Source organism: Bolinopsis microptera, chromosome 1, assembly GCF_026151205.1.
Source record: "Bolinopsis microptera isolate Bmic1 chromosome 1, MBARI_Bmic_1.0, whole genome shotgun sequence".
NCBI lineage: Eukaryota > Metazoa > Ctenophora > Tentaculata > Lobata > Bolinopsidae > Bolinopsis > Bolinopsis microptera.
In genome coordinates this window covers 21,031,089-21,044,066 of record NC_087072.1, presented here as the reverse complement: position 1 = coordinate 21,044,066, position 12,978 = coordinate 21,031,089, and the positions used below count along the sequence as shown (strand labels likewise).

The 12,978-nt window shown below is 40.7% G+C and overlaps 1 protein-coding gene across 16 annotated transcripts in view; it reads left to right on the top strand.

The window, feature by feature from the left end:
- LOC134824264 (myoferlin-like) overlaps positions 1-12,611 on the top strand; it is a 58,797-nt gene extending 46,186 nt beyond the window's left edge. For 6 of the 16 annotated variants that reach the window (XM_063836094.1, XM_063836068.1, XM_063836127.1 and 3 more), the window contains 17 exons: positions 400-502; positions 1,589-1,848; positions 2,039-2,281; positions 2,476-2,637; positions 2,795-2,966; positions 5,812-5,882; positions 6,695-6,793; positions 7,014-7,175; positions 7,301-7,716; positions 7,907-8,052; positions 8,623-8,848; positions 9,007-9,102; positions 9,222-9,460; positions 9,570-9,760; positions 9,882-9,991; positions 10,188-10,335; positions 11,400-12,611. In XM_063836094.1, coding sequence (XP_063692164.1) covers positions 400-502; positions 1,589-1,848; positions 2,039-2,281; positions 2,476-2,637; positions 2,795-2,966; positions 5,812-5,882; positions 6,695-6,793; positions 7,014-7,175; positions 7,301-7,716; positions 7,907-8,052; positions 8,623-8,848; positions 9,007-9,102; positions 9,222-9,460; positions 9,570-9,760; positions 9,882-9,991; positions 10,188-10,335; positions 11,400-11,435 — 2,880 coding nt within the window. In that variant the 3' untranslated portion in view covers positions 11,436-12,611. Of the gene's footprint in view, positions 1-399; positions 503-634; positions 735-1,588; positions 1,849-2,024; positions 2,282-2,475; positions 2,638-2,794; positions 2,967-5,811; positions 5,883-6,694; positions 6,794-7,013; positions 7,176-7,300; positions 7,717-7,906; positions 8,053-8,622; positions 8,849-9,006; positions 9,103-9,221; positions 9,461-9,569; positions 9,761-9,881; positions 9,992-10,187; positions 10,336-11,399 lie in introns of all 16 variants that reach the window. The other 10 variants (XM_063836077.1, XM_063836048.1, XM_063836111.1 and 7 more) reach the window with 3 other exon arrangements.
- The last annotated feature ends 367 nt before the right edge of the window (positions 12,612-12,978 follow it).

The window sequence follows — 12,978 nt, the reverse complement described above, 5'->3', positions numbered from 1 at the left end:
GACGTTAATTTCAAATCCATACGATTTGCTCGATGTAAGTTGATCTGGTTCGGCCGCTAACACAACGGTGCTACATCGGGGCTGATATTTCAATGGGGCTGTTAATTGCTCAAAATTATAATCATAGCCCAATTTTTATATTCTTACAGCTTGTCCAGAACAAAAGATAAGTTATATTTCGTTCAAATTGTGGCGATTTCTAAATTATAGACCACAAAAATGGTTAACAAAACAATTTGTAGATTTCAGTGCATTAAAAACTTGCTGTTATCAAATATTGAACTAGTTTACATAGTTCCTTTAAATCAAATGTTCATTAAACACTATAAATAAAATAATTGGATAATTGAACTAATTGGTCGATTGAAGGAATGTGAGTTAACTCTGAACATTGCTTAGACTATTGGTGCGAGTCGGGCTCGGTCCCCTGCCAGAGGTAAAGAAGACGACCACCTACAGCAGCGCACCATGATAACACCGACTGTTTTCTTAACTTACAAAGGTACAAACCAGGGGACTAGTGCAGTAAGGCGGGGACCACGTGACGTCATCACGATGACGTCACGCTGTCCCCCTCCTTGCCACGCACCTCCCCCTACACTCTCATCTACACTCTCACACATCTCATTTCTAGACCAAAGAGGAAAAAGAGGGCAGTCGTAAGGATAGTACGGGTGCCGAGAAGCCGTTCTTGCCGAAAGTTCAGGCCCCCAGAATGTTTATTACATTCAAAGGTTTGGTGGCGTTGTTACCAGTGTGCTGATATCTGCTGCACGCCGCGGTTAACCTGTCCACAGTGTCCACAGCCTGTCCACATTGTCATCTCCTGTAATAAGGTCCATAGTAAAACTTGACCATAGTATGGACCATATCATGGTCCACATTATGTAGCCTACCATAGCACTGTATAATTGATGTTCATACAATTCAGTTTCTTCATATTCTTATTGATTGGTCTTATTAGTGGCCCCTGTTGAATCGTAAATTAGTTTGAACAAGGCTATTTGGCCTATTGTCGATATTGTACACTTGGCTCACTTCCAAAACGTCGCTGCTACAACTTTTGCTCTATCGTTATCATAGCATGATTTGATTCGACATAATTGAGCTGTTTTTGGTGTGAAAATTTTCCCTCCTTTGTAAGTTTTGTTTTGACGTCAAAAATCCCGTTACTTGGTCCGAATTCCGATGTAAATATGTAAAATACCTCGTCTCTTTGTGTTTTTTCAAACGATATCCGTTTTGTCGCACGTCTGGATGATTTGTCTTTTGTCTTCACATTCCTCACTGTCCTCCCTGTAAATGCGCATCCCATGTTGTCCTTTATATGAATTTGTTGCTATCCTTGGTTCAATATTTTCGCTGCGTTTAAAGTTATTTAATTTGCATCTAGGATTCCCCCTTATTAATAGTGATGAGATCTGTGAAATGAATAAGAAAGAAGAACTCAAAAATTCATTCACTTCTCATTTCCTCCCCACAGAATTAAACTATAAATATTTTGACCCTGAGTAGTTTTTCAATGTTGTGTCCATGTTGACCTTAAAGCATGCTGTGCATTCTCCCCTAACCCTCATCTTCTCTCTAGAGCCCCATACCTACCAGCTGCGAGCCTACATCTATCAAGCTAGAGATCTGTTCAGTGCTGACCCCTCGGGTCTATCCGACCCGTACGCTAGGGTTGTCTTCTCAAGACAGAGTCAAAGAACTAAAATCCTAAATGAGACTCTCTGCCCCACATGGGACCAGACCTTGGTGTTTGAGGAGGTCGAGTTCTACGGGAACCCGACCATGTTGGCAGAGAGTCCTCCCATCGTTGTGGTAGAGCTCTTCGACTACGATACTGTGGTGAGATTAAAAAATTTGTTAAAAATTTGGTGTCCTTCCTTTCTATCACATTCTGTGTGTTTTAGATAAATGACAATGTGTCTACTTGCTTATTGCGCTGTTTTAACATTGATAGCAATAACATCCTCCGTTACTCCCGCAGTTAGTATCATAAATATTATTTCCTTACCACCCACCTCTGACCCTGCAGGGATCTGACTTCTTGGGGCGAGCGATAGCTACCCCCATAGTCAAACTAGGGGGTGAGCACCAAATGGCGAAGTTGAACTGGCACCCCATAACCCGGGGTGGCGAACCTGCAGGTGAATTGTTAGGAGCGTTTGAGCTGTACCTGAACGAGGGAGCAGAGCTACCTTTCATGCCACCTACCAGAGGAGACGTATACCAGGTTCCTAGTGGAATCAGACCTGTCATGCAGCTCACTAGAATAGAGGTACGGGTCTTGTTACCATGGTGATATTATGAGTTTCATTGAAACGCAGTTATTAATGTGTTGTCTAATCTCAGGACAATAAATATAGATAGAAATTATCAAATTACATTTAAAAACTCACATAAACAAAGTTATTCAACTGTCGAAACACGCCGAGTTTGTCCTTCTGCTTAATACTGATTAAAACAACCCAGGTGCTGACTTGGGGTGTACGACACATGAAGAAGTTCCAGCTAGCAGCCGTCAATTCTCCTAGTATTGAGATAGAGTGTGGTGGTGTGGTACTCTCCACAATCAAAATCAAGAACGCTAAGAAGAACCCCAACTTCGACACATCCTCTATGCTGTTTGATGTGGTAAGTTTCCTTCTTCCTTTGTATTTCGCTCTGAAGAACATGATGCCTAGAAGAAGTCTTCAGTTTAAATGGTGTCTTTGAGTCGTTAGATATCTCTTGATCACTGACTCTCTTGATACATACACAGTATCTATAATACTGACTGTCACCTTCACAGTTCCTGCCGGTAGAGGAGCTGTACACACCTCCTCTCAACATCCGACTGCTGGACCACAGATCCTTCGGAGTGAAGCCTCTAGTTGGTACCCACATGATCAAGTCTCTCCAGGAGTACAGACGTGACCCTGTTGCTATGGTACAGACTATCAGAGAGAAAATGTTGGAGTCAGGTGAGATGCACATCCTTCACTTTCACTTTCACTTCCACTTTCACTTTCACTTTCAACAGGCAGTGTTCCGATAAACCCCCTCGAGTTTATTATCAATATTGTTAAATAGTTTGTTGTGATTTTTGATGTTATGGTTATGCTCTGGTGGTGGAGGAGGGATGTTAGCCACCTCGTCCACCCTCCGACTCCTCCTGATACCCTTGAGAAGGAGCACGAACACTGTGAACACCAGCACTGTTACCACTACTGAGAATACCAGCCAGAATACCCACTTCTTCTTCATGCAACACTCGTAGTCACAACAGTAGCTCTCATCCTGCGAGTGGGATGTTACAGCCGGCATTATTTATTAGGATATAGTATAGGACCAACGTGTGAAACTTCGATTAATAAGACAAGAACATTGTTACAATTAATTACGACAGTTGCTCAGAACGATAGCTTCAGTTGAGATTAGTAAGAGTCGACATGAGAGGTTCATGGTTGTTACTTGGTAAACTGTTTAGACAATTTGACCTAATACAGGGGTTAAATTCTATAAATAAAACCCACCATAGCTATACCATCTTAACTAAATAGTGGTGATAATTATAACGACAGCAGTGGTGGTTTACCTTGCAGCAGACAGCAGACAGCTGGTTCTGACACCCAGTAAGGTTAACACAGCTAGTGATACCCTCCTCACTCCGACTACAGGATCCCACCATACTCTCCTGGCACACTCCGTTGATGTTGTAACAGCAGAAGCTGGAGTAGAAACATCCTGCGCTCTGGAAACAGGATTTGTTTGCGTTGAAGATGGCTAGCTGGACCATCCATGCAGCGTGGGGTGGAGGAACGATTATGAAGTAGCTAGGTAGAGGGTTTCTAGTAGAGCTGTAGAGGGGTAGATGGGGTAGAGGGGATAGAGGGGGTAGATTCAGGAGCTAGCTAAGCTACACCTTGTGTTACAATAGAGAGGTGTGGAGGTCAGGAACTGAGTCCAGTACCACGCATCCTGTTAGGGGTTAAGTTAATTTACTGATAAATAAAGGTTAAACTAAGGTTTGACAATACGACAACTACAAGCTCGTCGGCGTGAGACTTGACGACGTGGGATTTGTCGGCGCAAAAAATGTGGGTTTAGGTTGGGTTCGTTTATGAGAATTATTCTCACCCTAACCCTAATTGTTTGCGCCGACAAATTCCACGCCGTCCAGTCTCACCTCGACTAGTTTTGGACCAGAAAATGCAATTTGCGCATAATGAAAGTTCGAAATACTGAGAATGTAATTTACCATTTAGGTAACCCATCAATAATAGATTGCAGGCGGTACAGTTAAGGGGGCCGGGGGGGGTCTTCATCAAAATTCTCTCGAAATCGACTTTATAGTTGTTTCTGATAGAGGGGAGTGATATCTATCAGCTGCTTTTAGTCCCATGGAAAAATATTGTTCCTAGCCGAAATTATCGCTGGTCAAAGGTCAGCGCTTATGTGTACATGTATTGCGCGAGCGATTTTCAATCGCGCGTTCTGAAAATCGAGTCTAAAAATCTATCTTCTCCTACATTTTTTTGAGCAATCACCCTCAAACTTTCAGGATATGTTCTTAGGATCAGTTAGAAGAGAACTCTAGAGCCAGAATTTTGAGATAGGCCTTTAAAGATTTTTAATTTGATTTTGAAATTCTTGGATCTCTAAAAATCAAGGTCCAAGAATTTCAAAATCAAATTAATTATCCTGAAAGTTTGAGGGTGATTGCTCAAAAAATGTAGGAGAAGATAGATTTTTAGACTCGATTTTCAGAACGCGCGATTGAAAATCGCTCGCGCAATACAATTACACATAAGCGCTGACCTTTGACCAGCGATAATTTCGGCTAGGAACAATATTTTTCCATGGGACCAAAAGCAGCTGATAGATATCACTCTCCTCTATCAGAAACAACTATAAAGTCGATTTCGAGAGAATTTTGATGAAGACCCCCCCGGCCCCCTTAACGAAACAAATGATTGGCGAGAGCAAATCGCATTAAACAACATGTCGCAATATGTGGTAATTATAACAATTCCGCTAGTTGATTGGGCACTAGAGCGGAACATACCTGTACTTGTAAATGGGTTTATAAGGGGTTTATGAGAGATTGATGCATGTTGGTACCTTGGGCACTTGTTCTAACTTAAAGAACGAAACAACTACCATATTATTACGTAATACGTTCATTAGCATAGACATTAGACGTCTAGTACCCACGTCTATTTTTACATTCAAATAAGTGACCGACTGCACGTAAGTTACCATTAACATCACTATCGAGAATATTCAAACAATCTGTGCTGAGTATAACATTATTATTCAGTATTATGTCATAATATTATACTTAATATCGTCCGACAATAATACATCAAATGCAATGTAGTCACAGCGGTAAGTCTAACCTTTAGATAAATTCTACCTCATACCTACAGTTACCTTCATAATCAACACAGTAATGAAAATGAACATCACTCTGTGCAATATGTTGCGAGACCGCGAAATTCATAGAAAGTAAGCAAACATGAATAGGTCGTGATTGGGATATGAATCATGATGATGAATCGTGCAGTGTACAGACCACCATATTATTCCAGCTGTTATATCTCCCCAGCCAATTGCAATCGGAGCCCAGTTCGGTTGCTGTGACAACGTTGCTTGAAGTGTGTCACGTGATATGACAATTACTCCACAGCTTTACTAGCACATCACAACATTGTAACTTCACAGATATTTAACTGAGGTAAACAGAGAACACATTACTTATATCTGAACAGTACACCTTAGCTCTCGACTACTGCACACACGCACTAAAATTGCCCTTAATTCCAGGTTTTGGAGATGCTGAGTACGCTATTGACATGGACTTTGCGGATCCTGCTGCCACAGCAGAGCACCAACCTGTGAGTAGATCTTCCTTTTTAAGATCTGGAGGAAAACGGTTGAAAGCCGAGGTTTTTAAATAATTACTTGTAAAGCTTAATGAGCAACTCAAAATACTAAGCTGCACTGGTTTGAGAGAAACTGTTTCAGTCAAATGTACTAAGCTATGGGTGGGTTATCTGGTCCTAGACGGAATATTATAGTATCTACCTAGCACTAATTCAACTACTTCCAACACTTATTAACGTTAAGTTTAGCCACCCCACCCTCCAGTTTACAATACTGATTTTGGTGAATTGAACATAGCTTGTCCAAAGTGGAACTGTTTGGCAGGACAGCCCTATTTGGTCTAGTTGAGTAGTAAACAGTTTCGGAACGTATCATGAACTACACTAAGCCTTAAATACCGTAAATATCGAGTTCTGAGGTTTAGACCAACAAGTAACTATATAATTACATGCTCTGTAATGACCCATCCACCAATACGAGCAGCAACTAGAGGTTAAACTGCCTCCGTTTATCGAACATATCAAACGTTTATCGTAACATTTGGTGGTACAGATCATATTATAGGGATTTAATAATGTTAGACATTAAAGATGCAATATGTAACCAGCACTACTGTTACCATGGTAACATGTTACCATGGTAACATGTTACCCTGGCTACTGTTACATTTGTAACATGTAACCCTGGCAACTGTTACATTTGTAACATGTAACCCTTGCTACTGTTACATTTGTAACATGTAACCCTTGCTACTGTTACATTTGTAACATGTAACCCTGGCTACTGTTACATTTGTAACATGTAACCCTGGCTACTGTTACAGCCTGCTACCAGTACCTCAAGCGAGGAGGGAGAGTTTAAAGAGGATGTTGACTGGTGGAGTAAATACTACAGTTCCAGTGGAAACGAGCAGCTCGGCAGAGTAAGTAACTTTAATCAGCAAACTGTTTAATTATTAAACTTATTTTTTAATTTTTATTAGTCACCTCAATGCTACAAACCTAAAAATGTTGGCATGGTTCAAAGTTCAAACCATCACAAAATCTTTTAATTTGAAGGAATATTTAGCACATTATTCTATAATGTTTAACGTGCGTGTATTAAGACGTTTCTCAGCTTTATAAAGAATCTCCCATCCTAAGGTTTACCGAGAGAAGGGATACGAGAACATGGTGGTGTTCGAGGAGGAGTTAGAGAACTACTTCGACAACTTCACAGATCTAGCTCAGAGCTTCCCTCTCTTCCATGGAAAGAGACACGAAGACGAGGATCTTGATGAGGACAAGGCTGTCGGCTACTTCAAGGTACGCCGTACGAGATACGAGTCTGGCTTATTACTGAGCACTGAATCTGAGGACAAATTTCTTTTATAAGATTACATTGTTAGAAAATTGTAAGAATTAACTGTTAACCTTCTTCTTTCTCTCAGGGAACCTTCAGAGTGTATCCCCTACCTGCAGATGGTAGTGACCCCCCACCGAGGATGTTGAAGAATGTCCCGTGTAACCAGCTTGTTGAGGTTCTGGTCCGAGTTTACATCGTGAAAGCGTTTGAGCTCCAGCCTCAGGATCCCAATGGTCTGAGTGACCCCTACCTGGCCCTCAAACTGGGTCGGTTCAAAGTAAAGGACCGTGAGAACTACGTGCCCAAGAACTTGTCCCCAACATTTGGTAAAATGTTCGAGTTAGACGGCACTCTGCCTCTTGAGAGTGAACTGAGAGTGCAGATATTCGACTACGATCTTCTGTCTGGAGATGATCTGATCGGCGAGACTAAGATTGATCTGGAGAACAGGTTCCTCAGTGCTAGAAGAGGGGTGTGTGGCCTCCCCAAACGATACTACGTGTAAGTAACTCTCTTTATAACTTATCTATAATTTATCTGATGTAAAGTGTGAAAGGTTAAATTATCAAATAATGTGACTTACATTGGTTTGTCAAACTAGAACACTTTTATTTATCAAGATATAGTCCATTCTGATCCATATGCATTCTAATGCGACTTTTTAATCGTTATCTTGATTCCCAACCTACAGAGCGGGACCCTACAAGTGGAGAGATGCAGAACTGCCCCGACAGATACTGGAGAAATGGTGTGCTACCCAGGCCCTACCACCTCCTGTTTGGAGAGGAAACAGTCAGGTCTACGTTAACGGCAAAACCTGCTGCCTACGAGACTACGGTTAGTTCTGAAAACACTGTATTAATCGTGGAGGAAACGAACTAAGAAACATATTCGTTAGATTGAGCTGAGAACACGGAATGTCCTTGTTTGTGTAAATCATGCACAGCAAACCTCGGCGGTTTTCACAGAAAATAAAGCAATGTATACAGCTTCAACCTGTGACAAGTGACATCGCGTGACCTCCACAACACAATCACGGAAATTTGTTTCTGCTGAAAGAATATCATCCTGATTTATTGGTTTTTTGATTGCTTGCGACAAAGATCGCACAAACACTCCTTCTAATTTTATTCACTGTCACGGCAAACACTGCACACATACTTAACTAGCAATCCTATCAGTAAATGAGAAAGTCGGGGAAAGAAATGATCACGTGATTATAAAGTTCTGCCAAACAAAACATAGTTGCAAAAACTAGTGGTTATAGAAATATGTAGCATAATCGGAGTGGTTAGATGATCAGACTGCTGGTTTTGTAATATTATTATCGCGATAAACCCGCCGCTCTTTTACAAAAGTTAATAACCCACCCTAGCAAATTACTAACCCTATCCCCACACTCCACAGAGACGAGAGGACAGGTACACAAGGATTGGGGACCCCCCGAGGAGAGGCTTGCTCTTTACACCCTCCTGGACTTGGGTCTAGTCCCTGAGCACATTGAGACCAGAACTCTGTACAACCCTCTCCGACCTGAGATACCTCAGGGAAAGATACAGATCTTCGTTGATATATTCCCCAAGTCTGCCACTATACCCCCTCCCATTAACATCACTCCTAGAGCGCCTCAAGAGTAAGTCATCATCCTATTTTTGTTTGCCTTTATCAAACCGTTATGTTCAGACTCATGAAGTGATTTTTCGTATTATCTAATTTCTTAGATTTTACAATAATTGCAGTGTAAATTATTGCTATAGATTTAAGCGTATTTGTAACGACGTGTTTCCTTAGTCTGCAACTGAGAGTGATCGTGTACAACGTCCAAGATGTGCTGCTATCAGATACCAGCTTCACTGGAGAGAAGATGAGCGACATCTATGTCAAGGGGTACGGAGTATATTAACATTTTAATTATTTACTTAATGGTCAGACTCAAACTAATTTCTCCTCCGTTTTATTAAATAGAACCGTTGATTAATCTGTATACTAAATTATTCTGCTACCAGGTGGCTGAAAGGACAAGATAAGAAACAGAAGACAGATGTACATTACCGATCGCTGAACGGTGAGGGTAACTTCAACTGGAGATACGTATTCCCATTCAAGTACCTCCCAGCTGAGGAAGTGATGGTTATCAAGAAGAAGGAGCACTTCTTCTCCCTGGACAAGCACGAGGAGAAACACCCCGTAACCTTCGTCTGTCAGATTTGGGATAACGACATCTTCACTCCGGACGACTTTTTAGGTCAGTAAATGGACTCTAGATCTTATCTGATAAAATGTGTATATTGTGACGATCCGTGTTCTTACTACCAAAGATTACTCTTATTATCTAAAACACCCCTTCTCACCAGGATTATTGGAACTCAACTTGAACTTCATGCCTAAAGCCAACAAGTTCGCAAAGAGTGTTTCTCTAGATGATCTCCCGGATAACGAGAAAGGAAAACCTGTACCCATGGTTTCACTATTCGACCAGAAGAACGTGAAGGGATGGTGGCCACTGTACGAAGAGGGTGGCCCTGACACGCCTCGTGAACTTACAGTGAGTAACCACTGAATTCATAGTAACCGTAGTAACCACAGATGTAACCTGGTGTAATTTTATTGTCGAATGATTGTCTGCAATTTTACCTGAGAATCCTCTAACTTGGTGTTCCACACAGGGAAAGGTAGAGATGGAGTTGGAGATCCTGTCGAAGGAGGACTCCGAAGCTAAACCAGCTGGTAAAGGTCAGGAGGAGCCCAACGAGAACCCGCATCTCGACCCACCCAAGTAAGATTAAACTTCATTTATAGACTCAAGTATTTGAGTCAAGATTTATTATTAAATATTGAACTTTGATATTATAGATATAATGTTGTTTTAATTCATTAATTTTTGAAGCCTTTAGTAAAAAGATATATTTTATATGCAAAAATTTGAGTTTGACCGCAACTGAATTCCCCTACTAAACCTTCAATTTCCTCAGTCGACCAGCAACCTCCTTCCTGTGGTTCACGTCACCGTGGAAATCACTGAGGTACATCATCTGGAACAGCTACAAGTGGTACATCCTCATAGGTTTTATTATACTCCTGGTTGTCGCAATGGTTGGTCTCTTCATCTACTCAGCTCCGGTAAGTTTAGTCAATAGATGACGGTTATAATAACATAAACCCGCCACGCAAAGGGTTTATATAACAGATCATCCCGCGCTAGCGGGATGATCTGATAAACACATACGAGTGCGCGCAGCGCACGAGTTTTGTGTTAATATGTAATCCCGAAGCGCCAGCTGAGGGATTACATTTATTTAGCCCTGAGCGTGAAGTGTTTATGGATTATAATTATCTCCGGCGATTTCGACAAGGGATTCTAACTGTACTGTCTGGAACACGATTGGAAAGCAGTTCATCAATCTGAATGTCAAACCGATCTGTCATAGTGGAGCAATAGCTTGAACGTTAGCAGGAACAAGAGCTGGAAGGAGAGCAAGCAAAACAATACTATTTTTAGGGCACGGACAAGGGTAGCTGGCTAGTCGCCAACTTCTCACGCCACGCGTTGGAGAAATTCCAAGAATTAGCTGCTTTGGCAACGTTCCCAGTAATTTGCGTGTAAAAGAAGTGGACGGTTACGATGTTTCATATCACGTGGTGCGCTTTCGTGTCACGTGGTATAGACTCGGCGTATGCTATTGGTGGCACGTGGTACGCACGTGACGCGCCCACGTGATCGCGCGTCTAACTGTTCTACTATTATCGAGTTCTAATCAGCAGTATCATTGATTATTGTAAGTCGGAGAATTGAATGATAAACATCAGTTACGACTAAAAAGCGGGCCGGGTTTATACAAATTTCCGGGGCGGGATGATATCACCTTGAGATGTTTATCTAACAGCGGGCCGGGCTGAGTGATAATATGATCCCGCGTCGAAATCCCGGAGATATTTATAATTTGGAGGTTGTGCAAATATTTTGACAGTGAGCATTGACTAATGAAATGCCAGAATCACTTGTCAAAACAATCCCGCCACCCCCAACCATGACCCACGTTTGTAATATAATAATTCCTTCATTTATTGACAAATCTAAACGTATGCATGTATTATTTTCTCTCCCTCCAATCAACTCAAGAACTCGTTTATACTTGATAAGTTTTAATCTGTATTATAATGAAATTCACCGCATGGTTTTCCAGGGAGCACTATCTCAAAAACTGATCGCGAAGTTGTGAGGATATTCCTACTAGAGACTATCTAAAAAAAGCATGAGATTCAGGACTGTGGAATGCATGCAATACGTTTCCACGTGCAAAACGTGATCTATGCGCGTGTCCGCGTGCAAAATGTGTTCTCATGCATCCCATGAACCACTCAAGTAAAACTTTTTGTAATTCTGAACTGAAACCTAATTTTAATTTATTTTATTTGTTTTAGAGCTCGATTATGAGGAAAATAGTTGGCGCTGGCAAATGATGAGTCTATCACATGACATTTCAACTGCTACTGACTGCACCCTCGCTACACGCTGCGCTTTTCTTTGTTTTCATATATCGTTTGTTCGTGATCTTTTGTGCGTGTGTAAATTTTGATACTTTTTAAAAATAGCTGCATTGCCTGTCGGAGTTCTAAGTCAGTACCATGGTTACCAATGTCCCACGTGGTTTCCATGGTTACATATGCCCATCACTTGGGGCTGGCTTAGATCGCTTACGGAGTGTCCTTCAGTTCGGCGGTAATCTTGAGCGCCGACTGGTAATACTCGTCTGTAGTGCTATGCGTGTAATGTGTTATTTAAGTTAATCTCATAATGACATCAAAAACTGCTGTTATGTAAATAATTTAAGACATTGACGTTATGACCTGTAAATAAAACGCATGCTTTCAAGCTGGACTTGAAATCACGAAACACTAGCAATTCTCCAACAGAACGAGAAAATTGTTGTCATTTCGTTCAACCTTACTGATTCTGATATCGTGTTCTGTTAAATGTATTCAATATGACAGTTATTGATGATGTGATTTTTGACCGGACAAAATAATGATATTGAAGTAGTATTTATATAAAAGTTAGCTCATGCAGTATTTATTTCAGTCATTTTTTAGATATTTGTATATTTGTCTACTGTTGCATGATAATGTAGAAATTTTATATGTTGTCAAAATGAGCTCAATTGCAAAGAATAATCATGTATTTATTTAAATTCTGCAAAATTGCTGTCCACAATCACTTATTTTAATAGGACTGCAAACTTTTCGCTTTGACTTTTGATATTCATAATCAATTAAAATTAAGTTATTTAAGTTTTAATTGCATTTTATTCGTTTGTAAATTGTGTTGTATTTCAAAATATCTTGCTATATGCTGCTGTATTTTAATTTCAATTGAATCATTCCACATATGCTCCAAATTAACGTGTCTTTATTTTTACAAAAATTAATATACCCAATAACGAATACGTATGTCCCTTTTAGTTTTGGAATTACTAGACTGGGCGGCGCTCAGTCTAGTATGGATATTTTTTGATGCTATAAAAACTGACTACCAAAGAATACTATTGGCGTCCTCCCTGCGACCACGGGCTTTCTAGTCCTACTTATAATTCAATGAATCATGTTTGTCTGTCTGTACGACCGCCCACGTGCAAATCAGATGAGAAATAGGAAGTTGCATAGTAACCATGGTATTGGTAATGGTAACGAGGGTTATTACACCTTTACACGCACGTGCACAGATTGTTGGAATGGCATTTTGATCGTTTTTGTTGTTATTACGAC